The following is a 24,037-nucleotide window of genomic DNA, read 5'->3' as shown; positions in this document are numbered from 1 at the left end:
GTAAAAATGTAACAAAAGCACGGTGGAGTTTTTCCCTTAGCAAAACACTGTTCTGAATTTGTAAGAACTCTCTCGTATAACACAGCGTTTGAGAGAAAATTCTCCATGTTGGTGGGGGTTATTCAGGGGCACAGCTAAATCCCTAATTGCGAATTCCTGGAGAGTTTCAATGGAAAACTGTGTGCAGAAGTAAACTTCATTCCAAGAAACTCTCAACTTTCCTGATTGCAAAGTGAATTAGGAGTCGGGAATTTACTCTGTTCCTTGTGGCTATTTGAAATCTGCATTACTGGTAGCACGCAGTAAATGTATGTAACCTTTGCTTACAGAAAACATTGGATATGGGAAATTTCAGTCGTGTGTATGCTTATGCCAGATGGCAATAAGCAGTCTATGCTGCACTGAACAAGACTTGTCTGAAGAGTTCATTATTTTGAAGCTGTAGCTAACAGCTTTGCGTAACTCTCAACTGTAAAAAAGAGGGTACTGGCAAAGGGTGGTGGCATAAATGTGTCACTCTGTTTTGAAACAGAGGTAGCATTAAAAGCAGATTGTGTTATGCACCTCCTTTCCTCTACAGTGAGTTTCACCACACTGCTTATCTCGAACAGACCTGACAGATATTTTGAGGTATACTGAAGGCTAAGGACTTTTTAAAGTTGTAGAGCAATGGTGCCACTTACCTAGATAATCCTGTTTACGTCCCAGCAGAGTGCATCTATGTCCTGAGAAACCCTCTGACTTAGTTAATAACATTTTTACATTTTACACATCCTATACAAAAAGAACAAGATGCAAAAGGGTTTTGTCCACACAGTACACTTACTTGAGGTTCCCTAGTTCTTTCTAGGTGGCTAATGGCTGACGGTCAACTCTCCATGTTTCCAATCTAATGCAGTAACATTATGCAGTCAGTAAAGAGGCAGTTTTCTAGTGACATTGTTTAGCAATGCAAATGCATTTCTCTGTTTCCTTTTAATACTGTTGGATGGGAAAGGGAAATGATGTTTATGTGGCTTCATTTCATACGTGTCCCTGGTCTTACAGTCTCATTGCAGTCAGAGGGCCAAATACCCCCCGTCTGTTGCACCCCTGTAAATTTGAAGTGACTGTGCTGACGTGACTGGAACTAGCCATTTGACTGGCTGCAATATCAGATTCTCTATGAAAAATAATAATCACTCTGGACAATGCAAAACCCAGTCCACGTGATAAAGCACAGTGGCAAACAACCATCAGTTTTCATCTTTCCTAGTATTTTGCTATTGTTTTTTAAATCACAATCTGATGGTAGGGACCTGTTTTATAGTCTACACAGTGGAATTCCATTAGTTTCTCCAGTGAGTTAAAGATGTAAGCTCACATAGCAAATTGGTTATAATCTCATTATTCCTAGGAGCTCAGTTTATATAAATCCTGCAGATTTGCAATATACTACATAGGTCTAAGCAGTGGAAAGACAGAGTAGGTAGACAGTTTTAGGTATCTAAGGCTCTTTGATGACATTTAAATAGCCTCTCAACTGATTATTGCCAGCTTTAGTACTGTATTCCGAGACATTTACAAAAATTACACTTACATTTTTCTTCCCCTACTCCTTTCACTTTGAAGCACAAATATCCAAGTTTGGAAGACACAAGACTAGAATATTCTAGAGCAGTGTTTCTCAACCTTTTAAGTAGCAAGTACCCCCTAACTTCTGAAAATTTTAATAAGTACCCAACACTCAATTTTCCACAGGATTTATATTTACAGACTAATGTGAGCCATGTGTTTGGAGGAAGGGCTGAGTATACAAGGCCGTGATATGACTGATGTCAGATCTAGTGTGGGTAGGGTTACCACCTTTACACCAGGGGTGCGCAACTCAAGTATGTACCTGGGCTAGAAGTGATGTTGGCCAAAGCTAGGAGACTTTGAGCAGCACGCCAATGCTGGGGAATGTAAAGCACTGCGCCAAATTTTATGCCTTAGATTTGAGAGGAGAAAGGGGTGAGAGAGAGAGAAACAGGAAAAGAGGGTAACTGGTAAAATCTCGGGCTGTCATAGTCCTTAATTTCACTACTCAGCTGGAGCAGTGAAACTGACAAGTTTTCTGGGCACTGGGCTTTGAGCCAGGGAGAGGAGCTGCCACCTGGGCAAGTTGCAGGCAGCTGCTACTTGGCTGCCAGCCCGGGAGGTGGGCGACTGCCACCCAATCCGAGCTGGGGCAGAGGAGGCTTTCATGCTGCTGGAACCCAGGGATGCAGGCAGGCGGCTGCTGCCCATCTTCAAGCTGGGGCGCTGGAGGCTGCCCCTCGGCTTGGAGCCGGGGTGCGAGTGGCTGCCACCCATCTGCAAGCCCAGCTCATGAGACGCAGGAGGCTGCTGCCGGGCTCCTACCTGGGAGCTGGGACCCGGCGGGAAGCAGGGAGCTGCTGCCCACTTTCCTCAAAAGCCGGCAGCTGCCACTCGCCTCCCAGCTGGGAGCTGCGACCGGGTGGGAAGTGGGGGGCTGCCACGCACCTTCCTCAAAAGCCGGCAGCTGCCGCCCACATCCCCTTCACTCTGTTTTTCCCCAGGTATCCCCAGGGGTATGCGTGCCACAGGTTGAGAAACTATGTTCTAGAGCCAAGGAGTTGTGTCTTTGATTCACTTTCCTTTCCTTTTGCATTTTTCTAACTTACTGAACATAGTAAAAGGCATCACTAGACAGAGAGAATTTTGGTTCTCTGATCTGATTTTCCAAGGCAAGGGGAGAAAGAAGATGGAATACACTTGAACTAAAATCCCTTCAATTGCTTCATTGTTAACCTCTCAGTCAGACTCCTAGAACTCCGCCTTATAGCTGCATATAGAGGAAAGACAGTCTGAGTAAAAACGCAGCAGTTTGCTTAGTTTTGTTTGTGGGTTTTCTAGTGGCCATATACACGTTCACAGCAACATTCAGCCAGGGGTGGGGAGGGGGTTCTTCCATTTCAAAAGAACTCCAAGCAAAACTCAGTCATAATTGCTGAGTGTCGCCAGCTTCCATCTAACCCATGCAAAATGGCAAAGTTCACTTGCTTTCACTCAAAATGAAATCCAGGCTTGCTCAAAACCCAGTACCTGTTGAAGCCGGTGGAAATTCAGTCCCCAGGCTCCAAAACCTTTTAGATGAATGTGGGCTGTATCTCCGTGTGTGTGTGTGTGTGTGTGTGTGCTATGTATTCAGGTTTTGCCATTAAAGCTCTGTGCCGCTACACTGAGCAGTTTCTTACAGCTGCGAGGCAGGAGATGCCCCTTCCAGCTGAATGCAAGAAATGACCGTGCATTTCTCTTTCTGCAGGGAGATTGGCGGGTGGGGATGGAGTGAAAATATCTGATGTTCTTGCGGTCAGTAAATGACACACAACTGATCTAAACACCTTTGTGCTGTCATCAGCACCTTCTGAATTTAAAAGGGCAAAATTAAAGGTACAGTTCAGTAAAAAAAAAATCCAGCCAGGATCACCAGGATTTCTTTTTAACTGAACCAGCTGCATAACTAGTGATAGGAAATGTTCAGTGATGCATTTTGTTACTCTTTTGAGCCATCTGAGGGTGGGAATTTCAAAAGGGCTCAGCATTGATCTAACTCTGCTTCCATCCAATCGGAGTCCGTCCACCTATCCAATTCTGTGAGAACAGAGTTAGGCCAGCACAGAGGGCTTTTGAAAATCCACCTGTAGTGTTTGTAAGTTTCCCTTCTAATCTGTCTTCATAACTTCACAGAAACGTTGCTTTGGAATCAGGAGATAGGAAGTTTGAAGAAGTGAAAGCTTAAAACTGCCATTTGCCAGTTATTACAAAATCCATCTGGTATGTGCTTTTGATGACATACCACTTTAAGTATAACTAGATGCATTATTTTTAGCAAGCTACATTTCCTTTTTGCCTAGCATCCATCCTCAGTCCCACGTAAGATTCACATTATTCAATCTCTGGGTTGTCTTTGCTAAATTCATCTTCCCTCTCTAGCATTTTACACCATATACTTTGAAACCTCCAAATACCTGGTAATCCACTTTAATATTCCTCACTTTAACCTAGGTCACCCTCCAGAAATAGAAAATGCCATACGTTTTCTCATTTCAGACACTGTCATGGTACAGCAAAAATCCATTTTCTAACATCATTCAGTGGACTGTATGAAGAGAATGTATTATACCCAAATCAACTCCATCTCAAATCCCTGTCTGACCTTTGGCGAGTCACTTAGTCTGTCCATGCCTCAGTGTCTCATCTGTACAAAGGGGATAACAACACTGCCCGGCCTCACAGAGGTGTGAGGATAAATATAGCACAGAGTGTGAACTGCTCAGATTTGCAGTGATGCGGGCCACATAAGATCCTAAGATGATCTGATTGTGTGGCCAGTGGTGATGTTGGAGGGAAATTGCAAGGTCTTGCACCATACTGTTCACAAATTCAAAGGTAAACAGCATAAGAAGCATTTCATTAGACAGTAAAACCGAACTGCAGATTGGAGTCACACAGACTCTGTCTTTGCACTGGAATGTGCAGTAGCTTGGCTAAGTGAACACGTACTCCTTAAAGATGAGGCTGATTCAGCCACCAACTCCTGTTTTGCTTTTCAGTATCATATTGCATGGCAAATGATGTCGATTGCAGAAGTTGGAGGCATGTGTTGTAGCAATCGGAGATGGCTATAGTTCGACTGTCACCATTTTAATTCACAGTGTGCATCAAGGGACTGTAGCACTCACAGACTGACTGTAATTGTCTAAGGACCCTGCTGGTTTTGAGGTAAACGGCATTGGTGAATCAGCACCAGTGTTTCTACGGCTTTTCTAGGAGTGTGACTTCATTCTCTCTGGAAATTCATAGGAAAAACAACTGCTTCGTGCAGAGAAATGTCCTGCCGGCAAGCTGTGTTTTGGATACAGCATTGCATGCAGAACATAGAAACTTCCCTTCCTGGTTTGTCTCCTTCACCTCTTGTATCTTCTCGTGAACCAAGTGTAAGATCCCCCGGGGAAGGGATTATCGTTTGGTGTTTGTGCAACGTGCTGCACAGTGGGGGCCGATCCTGACTGGAGCCTCTCAGCCATGCTATCCTACAAATAACAAGTATGTAGATTCTTACATGAGAAGCCAGTCAAGGGTAGTTGAACCAGCTGTGCAAGGTGCTGAAAACGCCCACCTGCTACAGAGCACTCCTGCAGCATGCAGAATTCAAACAGTCAGAGCGGAGACAAACTGCACGGCGTGTTGGTGCAAATGTTAGAGTGCCCACAGGATGGGACCGTAGACTGGTTCTGGCTGATTTCTGTAGTCAAAGTGAAGAGAATTCCTGCAGAATGTTCTCGTTGGTTCTGCTTACAAACCTACCGTCTGGCACAGATGCCGGGTATGTTTGCATTTGCATCGTTCCGAGCTCGGATGCAAATGACAGGGCCCAGCCCCTGAAGTTACAAACCGGCATGTGTTGTGCAGGTTTACATAGGAGGTAAAAATCCCCCTCTCAGTGCCACCCGAGAAAACAGCTGGTTGTAGTAACCAGAGCGCAGGATTCTCTCTCCGGCGTCTGCGTTAGCCAGCATCAGATGCCAACCACTTACAGCTTGTGCCACCACAGCATAGCTTCAGCTGGCAGTGCAAAACCAACTGCAAGCCAAGAGCTGACTGTAAGGGAGAGATTGTGTGGGAAGACGGAGGAGAAGATAGCCTTTGCAAGTGCTTTTTAATCATTTGGTTTTAATATCCACTTGCACAGCCTTGAGGAGTGCAGTGTGCATGCTTCTCTCCCGCCTTCTGCCACCAGGGCCGGCTGATACCCGTCTTCAGAGGCTGCCTCCATTTTGTGAGGCGTTGGAAAAGCTAGTTGTGGTTAGCCTGTTTTTAAGGCCAGCGTCAGACTCTGTAGCTGGCTGGCAGTTCCCTGGCTCGGGCTGCCGTGGGCCAGGGAAGGAGGGTGTGTGTTCTGCTTGAATTAATGCCACACAGCTAGAGAAGGTGGGAAGCAAACAATTTTAATGAAACTGCAGCGGGTGCAGCTGTCACAGAATGGACAGCATGCGGTACCAGCCTCAGTTCACTGGAGCGCAGTGGCTAATTTCCCAACATGCTGCAGGTGGGGAGAGCAGGAGCGAGCCCTGGGTGTCATGTGGTTTCCTCTTCACCAAGGGACAGTCAGCTCTGAAAGCTTTTCAGTAACCTTCTCTGTGCTGGCCTGAAAACATGCATATCCCAACATGCTGCCCTTCCTTGTGTGGGGTTCTGTTGAGCCTGGGCCAGAGCTGCCTGGAGAGAGCAAGGTGCTAGCCTGGCAGTTGGGAGACATGAGCCCAGATGGGCGAAGGGTGTCTGTGTGCCGCCTTTGTGACTCCCTGGGTCCCGAGCCAGCCAGGCACCAGGCCACTCCCAAGTGTAAGCTAGAGCAACCCCAGGGCTGCTCTGAGTGCTGCTGATTTGTCCAGTGGTTCCCTGCCTCACCCTTATGGCTCACTCCGCAAGTCTCCTGTGCTGGTGCCAGAAGGACTGGAATTATCATGCCAGCCCTGGGCTACGGGAATTGCAGGCACCAGGGTGAGCCAGCTTTCCCTGATTTGTGCTGGCAGAGAGGGTAAGCCAGCTTAGTCATTGGATCACTGGGTGGCCAGAAACTAACCCCGCCCCATCGACTGTTTCCTCACCTACAAAACGGGGATAATGACATTCACCTCCCTGGGGAGTTGTGGGGATTAACTGGGTAGCACTCATGGAATGTTTTGATGATAAAGGGCCACATGCAGTTCTGCCCCCTTCCACGAGGGCTGAGGTTGGCTGTAAAAGTGTTTGTTTATTTGTGAGTTCTCGCCATGCTCTGTACTGTGAGCGGAAAGCATAAAACAAGGAAATTCTCATGGACGAGTGGGATTGTAGAGAATTTCTAAGCATTCAGGATACCTTTCTGCAGCTCTTGAGCATGCTCTGAAAGTATTTTCAGGCAAAACATCTAATAATGAGGGACATTAAAAATGTGAACATAGGTTTGATTGTGTTCAATTAGACCCCTGTTCCCTAAACCCACTGTCCATTTCCAGGATACCCGGTCTCTGATACATGACACAGGTGAAGAACCCATCATGATTTCAAAGAGTTTTTGAAATCTGTCTTGCTGGGTTTTTAAATCTCTTACGATGACAGGTCGTGACGAGGAACTTGAGAGAAGTCTGGTTTTCAGCTTGAATTCGCCTGTCAGTCAGATTGAACTCTTGGAAAGCGCACTTGGAGGCCCTAATCCTGCAGTCAGATCTGCACGCGACAAACCCCTGCACAGCATGGACTCCCATTGAAACCACAGGAGTCCGCAAGGGCACGGGTTTCTACCACACGCATCCAGTTGCATGATCAGGGCCTGCCGTGTGAACCGTGGGCACAGAATACTGAACCACTGATGAGCACCCTGGGTTTTGAGTTTGAACAGCTCCAGCTTTCAAAAGGATATTTCCGACCTCCCCAGATCTGTAAAATTCCAGTTTAAATAACAAAGCCATTTTCAATATATAAAATATGGCCGGAAATATTGTTTGCAAAACCAGTAGTTCTTTCGTTCTCCATTCCTGTGATGTAAAAACTTCCACTCAGATCTATTCCAAATTTGGTAGAAATTAATGTTTTCCCAGTCCAAAGGCGTGCCTGCCAAGTCTCAGCTGGAAGGAATGTTTAAGGCTGATTGATTGGACCCTTGAAAATATTAACTTCTAATAGACCGACTGGCTGGCTTTTAATTACATGCAGTTGTTCAAATATAGGCCCTGATCCTGAGAAGCGCTCGGCACAGCCCCAGGGGAGAAGTTGCAGGGGAGGCTTCAAGTCACGTTTGCATCCCCAGTCATGGGCTGATGATGTGTGGTTGGCTGGCCCCACGTGGTGAGGAAGGTGTGGCTTAGAGCTACAGGGATTCTGACCACCAGATCTGCTCAGATTCTCTGGTAGTGAGGGCTACAGAGGTGGGATCCACGTTCGGTAGATATACAGGCAGCAGCAGTTTGATCTGACTCCAGTACTGTGTCTAGCTGAGCCTGCCTAAAGAGGAGCTCCCAGACTCCAAGCTGCGCGCCTGCTTTTGCTCTTCCATCCATGTATGGGCAAGGTGAGTAGGAAGATATGATTGATCAACAGGGCAAAGTAGCAGACACTATCCAGGCCCTGAGACCGATTCTTTGTTGGCCTGCTCCTTGGGCAGTTGTAGGCACCAGGGCGACATGCCCGTGAGAGCACTGCTAAATGGGGATGGGGCCCTTTTACACTCGTTACACAAGGTTGTCTGCTCAGGGAGATTCATGCCTGCAGGAATCAGCCCACACCAGGCGCCCCCGCTTTCCTGGTTTGCTGAGGAGCTGGGGCTTGTCTTTAAAGCACTTTGCCTTTCGTTTTCACTCTGTCATAGAAAGCCGGTAAGCCACTCCCCAGGCTGCGGGGAGCACACGCTTTCACTCTGCAAGGGGAGTCTTTGGAAGTTTTGGAGTTGTTTTCCCGTCCCACTAGTTTTTACAGGAGAGTGGGAATTGGATCCATAGTTCCTTGCATTTAATGCTCATCTCAAAATAATATCGTGCACCCAAGACACGTTATTTAATCCTTCCCTCGTCTCAAAGCGGATAAGAAAGGACCTGCCAACTTCCAAGGTATAGTCCAAATCCTGCCCCCTTTTCATGGTGGTGCCTCCCCTCCTGTCTGTTTGCTCAGGGATCCGGAGGCTAGTGGCTGTCTCCCAGTCCGTATTTCTTAAGGGGAGCAGCAGAGCAGTGGAGATCTCAGGTGAGGAAAGAGTAACCCCAGGCTGCTGCTGGGGAAGAACCCGTTCCCAAGCTGCCACATCGTGCCCAAGAGTCAGGTGGCTGCGTGGAGGGCTCAAGCCTGGGTGCTTGAAAAAGGAGCATATCTGCATGGAGTACCTGGATTTACCAGTCTGCATCTGCTAGACAGACTCAGAACAGGGAGCAGCCTCTGTAGCTGTGGGATCTGTGAGTCAAGTGGCGCTGCTCTGAGCGCCGCAGGGAAGATTTGCTTGGCTCTGGGTCCTGTTCAGTGATCCGCTAAATCAGAGCGGTGCTGGCCTCTCAAGTCGGCCCTGGATTGGAAGCAGCTTTTTAAAATGCCTATTTTGTGTTTGTCAGAGTTCACAAGTGCTTTGTAGGCTTCCCAGTCAGCTGATTCACTATTGATAGTAGGTATTTCCAGTGGGTAGGCCAGGGCTGGCTAAAATTACTGACCACCCAAGAACACCCCCCCCCCCCCGGGCAGAATCCTCTAGCCCCACCACCCTGCAGCAGGGCAGAAGCTCTGAGCTCTCCACCCCAGCCTGGTAAGTGGAGAATGAGGGGAGGGGGGCACAGGAGGCTTTGTGAGCCTCACTTTAATTGTAAAAGAGCCGCACGTGGCTCACCAGCCACGGTTTGGCCACCCCGGTAATACTTTTTTTTACAGAGAGCAGGCGGTGTCGCTACAGCTAGCATCCATTTTGCTGGGGAAACAAAGCCAATGAATTTTCAAACAAAATATTACTTCTCTGAATCCTCCTTCCTCCTCTTCTGAGTGGACTAAAAAGCTCTGTAAGGCCTTGAACTCTAGCATACACAGGGTGAGTTCGTTGCGTACTGCGCAATCCCCAGAACTACCCTCACTGGGATAGGGAAGTCCCTGGTGGTGGGAATTTGGCACAACCAGCTCTGCTGCCTGCCTCTGAGCCTCCCCCTGTGTATGGGCGTGCGAGGGGTGTTGCTGGAACACTGCACACTGGTGATTCCTGACTTGTGGGACAATGACCCCTGGGAAGCTGTTAACTGCTGATGTGTATGTTAGAGCAGCTCTGAGCCACACCTCTGAGTGCACACATGTGCACAGCAGAGCTTGGACTTACCTAGGGATCTAGACCATTAAGTTCTAAAAGGGTCTGGATTTGGGGCCCCGGGTTATCCTACATTTTTTACCTTGCTATATTGGAATGGTGTGTGTGTCCTATGTTCAGGGGAAAACATTTCTCTGAGGTTAACCCATTGGCTGTTTAATGTGAGTGCTAAACACCAAAAAGCAGACTAGCCGACTGTGCTGTGCACCGTCACCTGGCAAAGTTAAGTTTTAAAAAACCCTAAACATAGTCTCTTGGGTTACCAGAGTGGAAAACAAGCCCTAAATGAGGCACCACCCCAGTCCTGCAAATGGGATCTGTAAGGCTGGACCGGGTGTCCACGAGCGTCTGCCTGTGTGGATCTCCTTGTGGGACTATAGTTTTACTGTCATTAGGAGCTTGGCCCTGCCAATATGCAGGGAGCGTGACTCGTCTGAATAGCCCTGTAGTTTTCTTAAAGCAAATGTATTTAAGGTAAAGCTGAGAATTCAGTTTCAAACATGGGTGCTTAAAAAGGACATTTAAATCCCACAATGGCTGTTCTAGTGAATAATTTTATGGATAATACTGGTGGTGTTTTTATAGCTGCTGTTGTAATTATTTAACATGGCGACGGTTTTTATTATCTGTATTTCCACAGCACCAAGGGCCCTAGGCGAGGCTCATGACCACGTTGCACTAGGCACTGTACAAACACACACAACTGACAACCTCTGTACTTGGATGCATAAGTTATATAACACAGCAGGGAATAACTCAAACGGGTAGGGTTAGAAGAGTTACTTCTATATTTTTGAAAGAATTTTTTTGCAGTCTCAGCAAATTTGTTACTAATTTTCTGTACGCGCCAGAAAATTGGTGGCTAGTAAAGTGTGCTCATCCTATTGGTTGCAATGCTGTTAAACCAAGCGACATTTCATAGCTGCGTTTTGCAAGCAGCCGTGATCACCTCACTGAATATTTAGTGACCTGAGATCATTCGACTTGCACTGCTCAGGAGGCATTGCCTTTCCCAGTGGTTGTGTGAAAAGAGAAATCAGTGGCAGTGCAGTTGTATTTATTGTTTTTAATAAAAGGAACCATGGTTGTTTTTTACCATTCACTCTGCTACCAAATACTCTGAAATGATTCCAACTGAAAGAGTTTTGAAAACAAATGTACATTTCCCCATAGATGTGTGTGTGATTTTGATATTTCACTCAGAAGAATATAAGAAGCCTCTAAGAAGGCTAATGGGGTCAGTTTCACTTCTTCATACTAGTAGGCTTCACTTTCACTTGTTATATAGCAGCCCAGTGCTCTGGTGTTTGAATTCACAGAGCAAATGGTGGTTGTTGCTGCTGTTTTTATTGTTAGTTCATGAAAATATTTCTGTTTGTATTCGGTTGTGAAGAATGCTCTTTTCTTTTTAGCAAACCTGTATTTTAGGCTTAAGTTTAATTTACACCTCGAAAGGTGCAGCAATTGTAGAATTGTTTGGGTTTTTTCACATGACTGATACAGTAATAAATATGACAGATGGCTTTAAGAGACAGGCAAAATAGCTTAGCAGAGTGCCCCACTTAGCTGATAGTTTTGTTAGTTATCCAGACACATCCATAATTGATTTTCTTCCAGTACCCTAAGCGTTACATTCACTGAAATGCAGCTTTGTTATTTTTTTAGGGCCGGTGTACTCGAGAGAACTGCAAATATCTCCACCCTCCCCCGCACTTAAAAACACAACTCGAAATAAATGGACGCAACAATCTGATCCAGCAAAAGACAGCAGCAGCCATGTTTGCACAGCAGATGCAGTTCATGCTACCGGGCGCTCAACTGCAGCCAATTGTAAGTTACAGAAATTACGTAGTTACATCTTTGTGCTGTTTTCTTTGATGTTTAGGTGGGGCAAATCACTGCAGTCAGGTCCTGCAAGTCAGACTTGTACAGGTCAACCCACGTGCCCGATTTGCACCGCGTTGATTTCCATGAGGATCTGTGTAGGCCTAAGGGTCTGCTGATGTGGATCCAGTTGCAGCATTGGGGCCCAAAGAAATAGCTGTGGTGAGGTAGGTCCCTTAAGAAGCCCCACTGAGTCCGTGCTGTTTCAGTCTGTACGGGGATTCATATACCTGATGGCACAGTCTCCTCAGTAAAACAACAGGGCTAATAGAGCATATCTGAAGAGTCTGGCATCCCGACTCCTGTCCATACATTGGCACGACGTGGAGAAAGGCCTGGTCTAGCTCCAACATACCAGTCCTGGCTCCTACACTGATTTCCCTGTGCGGTTTTCAGCAAGCCACTCCCCCTCCTTTTCTCACTTGCCCCGTCGGTGAAATTCTCGGGGCTGTGAGTACGAGAAATGATAGTGGACAACCAGATATGCAAGACCAAATGTATCAAGTCTTAGCGCTGCTCATTCCTCAGGTGGAGCACTCCTCTGTTCTTGGAACTGCCTTGGTTTGTTGCTCAGGCGGAATAAATCTAACATCATTTTGGAGGGTGCAGTCCTGCAGTTTGTCTCAGAGGAAGGTGGATTCAGACCATTGCTTGGTTTGTGAATTTCACATGCTGTATCTAGAACGATCCCCCTTTTCCAGTTGCTCACATTTGGAGATCCAGAAATACTGATGCCAGTAGGTCTCTGAATTGGCCAGACCGTATGTCGAGGGAGAAGTGGGAGAGGAACTGTACGCAGCTCAGAGTTGGCCTCTATTATTGTGATTTCAATTTTGGTTGTTACTTGTATTGCAGTACTTCCTAAAGGCCAAATCCAGGTTTCAGGCCCCGTTGTGCGCATACAATCAGAAGAGAGCGCCTGTCCCAAGCCGCTTACAGAAGTAGAGCTCTTGGGCTTTATGTTCAGGAATCCAAATATTTTCTTTAATTGCACCTACACTGGATTGTGCTGAAATGGCCCAACCCAGCCCTTGTGATTAAGCCCGAGTCCATTGTAATGGCGTTCATATCCAGTGGGATGAGGTGAGATTTGCCTTTCTCCAGGGAGGTGAGGAAAAAGGGGTGGGAAGCATCTGTCTGGGTTTGAGTAGTCCTGCCACTACCTGCCTATATGTGAGAGCGGGGAATTATCGGGCAGGACTGCCCCATTCTAAATTAGTGTCGTTTAAGCTGCTGGTTATCATCTCTGGAATATGGGGTGTGGCCGCTCGGTTTCTGTCAGAGGTGCCTAAAATGCCTCTTTGATATTGACCGCATTAGCAATCGAAATCAATGAGGTGCAGGTTTTTTCAGCGAAGGTGATGAATCAATGGAGCGAGTGACCTAGGGACGTGTACAGACCTGCTCTAGTGCAGCCAGACATTATGGGCACGATGCAGAAATGAGGTGCTCTGGCCTATGTTGTGGAGAAGGTCAGATCTGGTGACTGCAGAGGTTCCTTCGGGCCTTCCAGTCTGTGACTCCAGAAATCCTGTGTTTGGCTTGGAAAGACCTGTCCCTGGGACTTTATAATGAGCTTGGAGATCCGTGATTTTTATATCAGGATAAAGATGATGTATATCCCCACAGGGACATTGGTGGCGTTTTCTCCCTGGGTCAAGGATGACTTTGTTAAATCCGTATTCCAAACATGTTTACTTGGCGAGGCTGTGTCTCAACAGGGGAAATTGACTGCTGTTCTCCTCTCTGCACAGTGGCTTGATGTGTTGGTGACCCTGTACAGCTTTATGAAAGTAGTTTAATAAACAGAGACAAATTCTGCCCTGAGATGCACATGCATAACTTGAGGGCAGCTTTTCCTTGGGGCCCATCACCATGGTTTTGGCACATCTCGGGCATTAATGAACTTAGCCTCACCACACCCTGTGATGTAGGGAAGTATTTTAGTTGTTATCCCCATTTCACAGATGAGTAACTGAGGCACAAAGAGAGAATGATTTGCCCCGTGTCCCACAGGAGAGTGGGATTGAATCCAGATCTGCTGAGTCCCTGCCCCACAAGGTCCTGCTTCCTTGCCCAAGGAAGGTTAGTTTGAACAGGAAATGGTCTTCCTTATTCCCCCTTCTGAGAGAGTTCCCCATTCATAAGAATGATTCAGAGCAAAAGAATCGTTTCTTAGGAAATGCTAACAGCTGAGGACAGGTGTCTGTAGAAGGAAATCCTGAATTTCATGAAAATGTTAGCATTGGATTCCTAGCAACTTTATTCAGAGCAGTATGTCCCCAGCTGGGGTTTTCCTCCTAGGGGAATTCACAATGATAAGATGTTATCATCTTAGCCACTCAAAATAGCTTTGGGATTTCCTCTTTGGAAAATCCACATCTTTCCAATAGAAGGTTTGGGAGCCAAATTCATCCCTAGTGAAAATCTACTGATTTCAGTGAAGTTACATGGAGCCTGATTTTGTTCCCTGATGTCTAGTAGCTGCTTTGTTTCAGAAGTAACCAGAACTGATGAGAAGCACGCCCAGGTTTTGAACTCTGTGTGGGAAACTGTGTGTCTTTAAGGGAAGAATGAAAAGGAGTTGCCTTTTGTTTGTTTGCTGCTTCCCAGAAGGTCTGCAATGAAAACTGCCCCTTCCTTCTGTCCTTCAGTACTCACAGAGCTAAGTAAGTTCACGTGCTGATTCCAGCTACTCTACTTGTTTTACGCCAATTCAGGACAACAGAAGAGTGCACTTCCTCTGCCTTGGCGTTCCCAAAGACTGTGACAATGGAGGCAGGCTTGGATAATTTTTCCTGTCAGAACAAGAAGGGCGGGTCCACCTTCTGGATGCAAACTAAATTCTTCAAAGCAGGAAGGATTATATGAGACTCAACAGCAGAACAAATCCCACATGATCGGCAAGCTGACAAACACCATGTCTGCTTAACTGGGATGTTTGCCATAGCCTGGATTCGGTGTAGTCAGTGTATGTTAATAGCTCCAAACAATAACTGTGCCCCAGACGTTTTAAAATGCAGTTCCATCCTGAAAAGCAGCTCTGTAAAACCAGCATCCAAGAGGGCAGGTTTTCACCATGCTTCCTGAAACCGTGTGGCCTTCCCTTGGCTTTCATTTAAACTCTGTTCCCACTCCCCTGTGCTGGTGTTCTTTGTCAGCAAGAGGCAGGTTCTGTATCGAGCCAATGAGCACGGAGCACTGCAGCGCCCTTTTAAAGGCATTGTTCCGGAGAGCAGGCCTGCCATGTCTGCCGTGGTCTGCACACCTGCTAACATAGTTTGCAGGTGTGAGTTGGTGATTGCAAGTGTAAATGTCCTGCTTTGAGGTCTCTTGATCATGTTGCTGTATAGTAGTCGCAGTCAGGCTGAGAAGCAAGGGAATGTTTGACATTTTTAATCACATTTTACAAAATGCTCCAGATGGAGCTTATTTGTGCAGCTATGCAAGTTACAACATGAAATGGAGCATCGCCCCAGCACAGTGTATTTATAGCTGCCTCTGGGTATATCCCACTAAGGAGATCAGATAGAGGCCAAGTAAGACAATGCTGCGCTAGTTAAAATCTTACCCTTCCTTGGTTTTCTGTGGTCTGTGATACTGAAGGCAAGTTTTGGAAGCCCAAACCAAATCTTAATTGTTGGCTTCATTGGGGCTGGGAAACAGTACATCTAAAGCAAGTCAGCTTCATAGTTTGCACAGTTTGGAAGCTGTTTGGGGCCTATTTTTACATGTCTCTATAGCCAACATTTATTCATCATAAATTGAGCAGTCTCGTTGAGGGAGGAGCACAGCTGCACCTTACTCATAATAATAACATAGCTAGTGTCCTTCTGTGTAAGCACTTAAGATCACCAGAAGGGGAATGTTTGCTGAGCAGCAGGAGATTTTACACCCTCGCTTTACATCACTGATACCAGTAAACAAGGTCGTCTTTGAGCCAACAGTTTCTCTTCCACTAAATGACCGTCTGGCGTCATCAGGCACAAGGACTCTCCAGCTAGTTGCATTCATCTCTGTGTGCCTAGCCTCCATCTCCGAGTCCCACATCATCTTGAGGATGTGCCCTCCACATTAATTTGCAGCGTTTTTGAATCCTGCCTTTCGATCTCATTGTTTCTGGCCTCTCTAAAACAGAACCTTTTCCTGGGCAGTTCTCAGTAGTGGACTGTGATCAATGTTGTTACTGTGCTAGATGGGTTCCCCATATGTACCTGCTTAGCGGAGAACCAGCTCATTGTTCTACTTAACACTGCTTCTGCATTTATACAGGAGTTCCCGTTCATTTTCGAATCCTTCCATTCCGGGATCAGAGGCGCTTCCTTTGCTTGGGTCAGTACCAAGCATTTCTGTCTGAGGTGGGACTAGTTTTAGTGCTGTGTTTGTCAAAGCAGCAGACACATTCCCAGCCGCTCCCCTTCGCACCCACAGTGTTTAGGCACCAGCCTTAGCACGGTTTCTATTAGGGAAATTCAGCACAGCTCCAAATCTGCTAGAAAAATCAACCCTTCATGGTCTGGGCCAAATGCAGGATGCGGAGCGGAAGCACACAACCCGTGACACTCTGGTACTGTCTGTTTGCCAGACTCATGCTCCCACACTGTGCTTTCAAAGGCAGTGTCATACCGCTGAGCTCATTCCTCCACAGCGTCTCATGCCTCAGAAAGCTCCACTCCAGAGCCCACAGGGAACATTTGTAACTGAGCAGCCCACGTCACTGCCTCTCCAGATGGAGCTGCCGGTGCCCTTGGCAGGCTGGACAACTGAGACTTTCTCTGGGAAGATGCATTTGTGCTGCTTGTCCACACTGGCACCCCGTCGCTTCCTGCCCGGTTATCCCTCCTGACATCCAAGGTGTCCTGTTATTTGGATCCCAGTGATACGTCCCCGTCCCATCCCCCCTGCCCGGGTCCCTTCCGGGTAACGTAAAGCACGGCCCCTAGGTTACCTAAGCACCCTCTGTGTCTTGGCTGGCCAGGTTCGCTTGCCTTTCCGTATTCCATTTACCCGAGCTGTTTCCATGGGCGGCTGTGCCCGGTCATCACATAGCCACCGTCTTTTGAGAACTTCTTTTAAAGCTTTTATTTCGCCATGCTCAGGGGACGGGGGTTTCTTGTGCAGCACACATTTTGTTTGTCTGTGACTGAGGAAATTTAGATTGTCTCCTTCATTCCATGTAGTTCGGTTAGCTGCTAATTTAAGCTGCTCTCCCCACTCAATCTATTCACAGTACGCTTCACTGCCCGGCTCCCAAAGAAGCAGGGTGCTGTATCTACCTCTCCTGAGCCTCCCCATCGAGAACCTCCTTCCCGGCAGCCGCTTCGCTTTGCTGTCCTTGCTTTTATTATTGATGAGCCAACAGTGTTCACTGCTGTCAGTCTGTAGCACCTTGGCGCCAGATGTAACCTATTTCCCTGTGCAGGACTTTCTGCTAGTGCCTGTGGAGGCTGCATTTAAAAAACCAAATGTCTACGAGGGGTACTGCCCCCTGAACTGCAGTACTTCAAGAATGGGGTAAGAGAAAAAAATCAGTGAGTGCTGGAGTTCCGGATCAAGCTCATCTGCTTTAGAACATATGAGGCTTTGTGCAGATAACAAACTCCCCTGGCTTGCTCACTCACTGTCACACACGCACACACTAACAAGAAAGGATCGCCTCAGTTTCCTAAACCTCATTGCTCTGGTGTCTTCCATGTTCTGAAGTTGGCTGTGCACGTTAGCAGTTGTGGCCTTATTTATATAGTGGCCTGTGTATGCTAGGTGGGTTCGCTGATCCAAAGCCTATTTGTTCATGCCCAAAAGCCCGTCCAAACTGAACAGACTGTACTCTCCCAGGGAAGTGCGTGCCAAAAGCCCTTTGCAATGCCAGCTCATCCAGTGGACCCAATTTATAGAGACAGTTAGTTGGGAGGTCTAATAAGCTTTAAAACAATCTGAAGGGGGGAGCATTTTCAGCCTGACGTTCAGGAGCTGTGCCGAGCTGCTCCCGTGGACGTTAATGAGCGTCTCAAAGCTCTAACCTTGTACGTATTACACTGAAACTTTAGCTCCCCTAGGGTATAAGGGCTACAAGTTTCCAAAAGCAGGACATCTGGCCATGCACTGGAGAGACATGAGAGGATACACAGTTACAGTACCCCTAAAACACTCGAAACTTCCTCCTGGCCTGACCCTGTTCCCCGCACTAAGACGACAATGCAGTTTCCCTGTCTGTAAAAGAGGTGTAATGCTGCTTTCCTCCTTTGTGAAGCACTTTGAGACTGACTGACGAAAAGTGCTAGGTCAGAGCTAGGAGGTGGTATTATTAATTAATCACATGAGTGGGAGGCCTAGGACTAAGCTGTCAATGAGGATCTCAAGGAGAGACCCTTGAGTCCAGATGTTTGGAACATGCAAGTTGTCATGATCCGGAATTGACTGTGTAAAAGGAATTTGTTGCAATTACGTCAGGAAGGAATCTGGCACAGTGAGCTTGCACAGATTTAAAGAGAGACCAAATTTGGCCAGCAGAGTCTTTGTTACTGGTAAAGATGCAGGAGCCAGGCAATTAGAATAGCCATCTTTTTCACTTGCAAAACACAATCAATCTAGACCTGCCATTTTTACCGGGCACATTTCAGGGCATTAACGCCCTTCACATTGACAAGGGCCCACTTCGACTTAGGTCACAAATTAAATGAATCTGTAATATCAGCTGCTGCTCTAGTCGTTTCTATGCAACAAAGCCAACACACAGTTGGGCCTAATTTAATATTCTTCCCCCGTCTCTAGGAAGGTGAGGCCAAGGACAGGATTTGTCCTGCAAGCCATGACTGAGGTTGATTGGACAGGCTACTTGAGAAGGCTTGCAGTGTACGTGGCCAGGGCTAATGGCATCAGTCTCTCGTTTTCATGCGCACTGTGGGGTGCTGGAAGGTAGCCGGTTGCCTGCAGCAGGGCAGGAGTGGGAACTTGCAGATGTTCAAGTGAAAATGAATGGGAAGCTTCTTGAGTTTCAGTCTGAGCCCTAGGGCAGGGCGGGGAGGAGCGATATAATTTTCAGTAAGTGGCGCTGGCGTGTGGAATTTATAGAGGCAGCAGCCGTTGTTATGAGAACTTGAGAACTGTGTGGCGGATGCCATCCTGAGAATTGGGTAAATGAATAGCCATGTCACTCACAGCAATTGAGAGAGAGACGTCCCATGGCACACACCCCTCTGTGCAGGGGTGCAGGCACGCACGTGTGTACGTGTATTCAATCCCGCCACGCTCTGCTGTGCTCAGGACCAGGAGGGTGAGGGTTGGGCAGAGGTGATGTGACACCACCTTTGAGTTCCCCTGAAAACACTGGGGGGTGAGGTGCGCATGACGGAGAGCTCCACACCCCAGGGAATTCTGAGTACTTTGGGGAAATCCCTTGGTAGTAGCGTAACCCAGCTTTGCCACCGGAGCAGTGCGAAGGGGCCATAATGGACCAGCGACTCTGGCTCTATACATGGGGGAGGGAGGAGAGAGAGAGAACATAAGTTGGACCCAACGGGGAGTAGTGTTTCTGAATCATTTTGCATGGACATTTGCCACTGCCCTTAATCTGGACGTTTTCGACCCCTCAGTTTTGCTTTTCCACACAATTCCATGGGACGGCTGGTTTTCGCATTGAGAAGATGCAAGCTTCACCATTTCAAGGTCTCCTTTGCTCAGCATGCACCCATATTTGTTTGGAAATCGGCTGCTTTTCATGAGAGAAGGGGCCTGGTTTGCATGAAGGATCTGCAGATATAGTGTGTTTTTCAGGGAACTGGGCCCGTTTTCCAGTTCCTAAAGGAACCCCTTTGCCAGTTGTTTCAATGGGAATTTTTCATCTCACTCATGTATTCCTCCCAGCCACTGCCATGTGTTCCAGCCCCATTGCCTCCCGACTAGAACCATGGGCACCTGCACTGCACTCCGGGCGTGCTGGCTTTCCCTACCCTGCTCCATCCGGAAGGAACATCCTTCCTTCATCTCTGAAACGTGGACTCTGGGTGGCACATCCTTGGCTCAGCCGACTTGCAAAGCAGTCATAGAGCAGCTATAAACTTGGCTTAAAGGCTCCCCCTAAGGGTTTCCCCTGCATGGGGGACGTAGCAACCTCCACACTGCGCTCCTTGCTGGCCAGGATTTCCATTAGACTCCCAGCTCCAGCAGTCATGGACAGCTGGTGTGAAGCACGTCAGCACCGATTTTGCACACATCTAAGCACACGTGGGCTGGGAAATTTGGGCCACCGTTGATGAGTGTGCCCATAAAACAAGGGCTGGGTCAAGTTCCAGCCTGGTGCTAGTGGAATTGTGCGTCTTTTAAAAGGGGGTTAACAAGGTAAACACCAACAGACGTTTAACAAGCACCACTATAATTACAAGCGCGTCTAAAAATAAAACCAGTCTGTTGTGTGCTGCTGCCTTCCACGGGCTTGGGGAGCCATGCATTTCGAGATCCTTAAAGAGCTTTTCTAGCACAACAAAAGGTAGTGTGTGGCTGGGAGCCACGGAGAATTGAAATAGGAAAGAAAATGATTTATTGAAGGGCTGTGTGCTGAAATAGCCACAGGTGTAATCATTAAAATCTCCCATTGACTTTGATGGGTCTTGGATCAGGCCCCAACATGGTGTGGACCCAAAGGAAGAAAACTGGAAGCATCTCTTAGAGAGGGAGAATTTTTTTTTTTTTTAGCTCTGCTGGATTGACGATGTTGGCTTCACTGATTTAGCATTCTGTATCGACTCATTCTGAGAGAGAGAGTGGGATGTATTTGGGGAAATGACCCCTCGCACCTAACCCTACGATGGTCCTAGAGAATATAAAATGCCACTGGCCGTCACCATAAGTGTGCAGAAGTGGAGTCATTCTAGATAGCTGTTAAGTCGGGTTGATGTTACCTGGAACAAAGGAGAGTAGATAATTTATTCCAGTTCACAACACGACAGCTAGTGTGTGAAAGTGTGAGTGTGAGGGAACTGCAAGAAACAAAATATACCCATGCAGCTTTTCAGAAATTGTCGTAATTGAAAGAGAATTTTGAGTATGAAAAAGTGAAAGGAAAGATGGCTGCATCTGTGTGTGTGTGCGTGTTTGTGTGCCTGAGAGCATGTGTGCAGGGATGTGTCTGTGCATGTGCTTGTGATTTTTTTGCAGTAGGCTCATTTTTCATTGCTGAAGAGTGATTCCAGCTGCCTGCAGTAGAATCGGAGATTTGCAAGAGTGCAAGTAGGGTTTTGTCATAACCACCAGTTTACACTAAAGATGACTGATGACATGGAGGAGGAGAACGATGGTGATTACAAGCCCTGTACCGATCTCATTCTGGGCCTGATCCAAAGCCCACTGAAATCTGTGGAAAGACTCCCATTGCCTTCTGCAGGCTTTGGATTGGGTCTCTGTGCAATGCCAGATGTGTGCCAATAATAGTTTCAGTGCGAGGAGCATAGATGTTGGTAATGATATGGATCCCAAGCTTACAGGATGCTTAGCACGTTAGAGGATTGGGCCCATTGAGGGGTCAGGTAAAGGAGAAATTCATCTGGGAGAAACTGGTTGGGAGTGAGATGACTGGTTAATTTGGGCCTGCTGATTGTTGGCCTGCACTCTTAATGGTGTTATTAAACTATTGAGACCATCAATACTCTTTGTTCTTACAAATAAAGAAGTCTTTTCTTTAGAATATGTCATGTATGTGTGAGTCAATAGAAACTAATGGATCACAAGTAAATGACAATCAATGAATAGACTGAAGAGCAAAGCATTTAGATGTTGCTAACCACACTATCTACAAGGGTTTCTGGTGTTACAAACTAGACTTTGGCCAACGTAATCCACAACTGAGCATTGTGGTAATGTTTTTTCTTTCCTTTTTCTTACATACAGACTACGTTTCCTGTGACTCCATCACTTGCAACTAGTCCCACCATGGCTTTTAGCCCCTACCTGAGTCACGTCTCTCCTGGCATGGGCTTGGTTCCTGCAGAACTTTTACCAAATACGCCTGTCCTGGTTTCTGGGAATCCTACTGTTACAGTACCAGGAGGCTCTGCTGGTCAGAAACTGATGCGTACGGATAAACTGGAGGTATTTGGACTGTAAAACAGAATATTGTGGAAGGGAATTTAAGGGACACAGTGGACAAATTCTGCTCCCCGGTGCAGCAGTGTAAATCCAGAACAACATCTGATCTTCAGTGCCCGGGTGTCAGTCAGGGCAGAACCTGGCCCACTGTCTTAGCCAGGCACTCTATTTTGAGGCCCCTCTCTCTGAGTTTAGAAGTTTGCTCTGAAACAGTTTGCTCACTGTGGGCCCAAGCCAGTCTTCGGAAGTCACTGGAGACTTGCAAACTCGATTTCTTCCTTGATTTCAGGCACTGTGGGGCAGGCCCTATCTTTTGCTGGTAGGTCAAAATGAGATCAAGTGGCTTTCTGCAAGTGTTACAAATGCCAGGCTTAGATGTGAATGGGTGACCTAGCCTAAGGCAAAACATTCCTTAGCGATGAGCTAAGTCAGACATGCTTCGAAGAAGAATCTGGACAGGAGGTGACAGCCTCTTCCCTCTTTTCAATTTGGGCCCAATCCAGTTCCTGTTGAAGTCAATGGAAAGACTCTCACTGAGTTCTAGGGAAGTTGGATCAGGCCCTATGCAAATGGCACTTGCTAAGGTCACAGTGTTAGTTTCGTTTCCATTCAGACTTACAGCTTCACACTTCTAGGGAGGCCAGGCTGGGTGCGGGGGAGGATGGTGGTTGTGGAGTGTAAGTATAATATTGAATAAACATTTTGAGTAAAAAGGCATCTTTTCCCGATAAGACACACCCTTGTTGCAGTCAGTGCGTGTTTAGGAGGCCCCCCGGGAGTGGTAATGCTGCATGTGTATTGTAACTGCTTTTTAAAACCTAGAGAAGGGTTGAGTTTAGACAGAAGATACGTTGTAGGAACTAAGGGCTGATGGGCCAAATTCCACGGGTGTCATAAACAGAGATGAAAATGATCTCTCAGGAAGTCAGTGTAAAGAATGTCATTCGGGTGCTTCAGCCGCCACCCTTCTTTATCTTCCACCTTTACACTCTCCTGTGGATTGCTTTTCCTGCTACAATCCTTTCTTCCCTGCCCCATTAGCATATAACTGAGGTGTAATTGACACCGCCATCATCAGCACATCGGAATTTTGCCCCAGTTAGCGTTTTTTCTAATTCCTCAGATCAAGGAAATCTTGAAGATCCATTTTACAGAAACCTGGCTCTCTGCCTTTGGAATTGTGTTATTCATAATGTACAAGGAGTGACTTGTCCTTCCCAAAGATGGCAGTTCTAGCCATGCCTTAAGAGCACATTATTGGGTTTTAATTCAGTGTAATCAGACACGTCGTCATGTAATTTGTGGATCAGAGTCTCATTGTAAAATAAAATGACCAGTCCTTTCTAGGCAGGACCTGTTGCAGATATTGGCAGCATACTCCTTGTACGTTAAATATATCGTTTGAGAGTGTGCTCTTCTGACCAATATTTTTAAACGATGTGATCTCCGTAAGACAAAAATGGCAGAAATATTAAAATATAATGAAGCTTAAAGGTCGGGGTGAAATACTGGCCCCTGGAAGTCAATGCCAAAACTCCTATCGACTTCAATAGGGCCAGAATTTACCCTGGGAGGTTTACATTCTATCTGTGTCCTGTTCCCATGGTTAATGTTCTAGACAGCCCAGATCATGATGCTGCACCCGTATTGATGTTGAGTAGCCCATGAGTTTATGTAAGTGCTACCCAGCAGGGGTGAGGGACGTAGAGTGAGAAGCACAGCTTTGATTAGTGTAATGCAGCCCGCTGTCTTGACACCCCTTGATGAACAAACTGAGAGGAGGCTAACTGAATGTCGTGCTCAACGATGTGACTTTCTTTTAAGGTTTGCCGAGAGTTTCAGCGTGGAAATTGCACACGTGGTGAGAATGATTGCCGTTATGCTCACCCCATAGATATTGCAATGATAGACACAAATGAAAACACTGTTACAGTTTGCATGGATTACATCAAAGGCCGATGCTCTAGGGAGAAATGCAAGTACTTTCATCCCCCTGCACACCTGCAAGCCAAAATCAAGGCAGCTCAACACCAGGTGAACCAGACAGCTGCAGCTGCAATGGTAAGGGCATGACCTGCCGCATCAAGCCATAGAGCCATTATGCAAAGATTTGATATATGCAGTAAGTAGAAAAGTGATGCTAAATATTTGGAAAAGGCTTAGTGATGAGCTGAATGTGTGTCCATCTGTCCATCCCTTCATTGTACTCGGTGTAGC

General features: G+C 46.8%; 1 protein-coding gene across 4 annotated transcripts in view; it reads left to right on the top strand.

The window, feature by feature from the left end:
• MBNL3 (muscleblind like splicing regulator 3) overlaps positions 1-24,037 on the top strand; it is a 115,490-nt gene that overhangs the window by 64,650 nt on the left and 26,803 nt on the right. For 3 of the 4 annotated variants that reach the window (XR_010919679.1, XM_067548017.1, XM_067548015.1), the window contains exons 3-5: positions 11,522-11,686; positions 21,623-21,823; positions 23,645-23,881. Coding sequence is in view for 3 of the 4 variants with exons in the window: in XM_067548017.1 (XP_067404118.1) it covers positions 11,522-11,686; positions 21,623-21,823; positions 23,645-23,881 (603 nt within the window). In the remaining variant the exon portion in view is untranslated. The remainder of the gene's footprint in view (positions 1-11,521; positions 11,687-21,622; positions 21,824-23,644; positions 23,882-24,037) is intronic. The other variant, XM_067548016.1, reaches the window with a different exon arrangement.

This window comes from Emydura macquarii, unplaced genomic scaffold (assembly GCF_026122565.2).
Source record: "Emydura macquarii macquarii isolate MOO-44397 ecotype Brisbane River unplaced genomic scaffold, CSIRO-AGI_Emac_v2 contig_1253, whole genome shotgun sequence".
Classification (NCBI taxonomy): Eukaryota; Metazoa; Chordata; order Testudines; family Chelidae; genus Emydura; species Emydura macquarii.
Note: the sequence above shows the minus strand (reverse complement) of the source record. Positions and strands in the feature narration are given on the sequence as shown.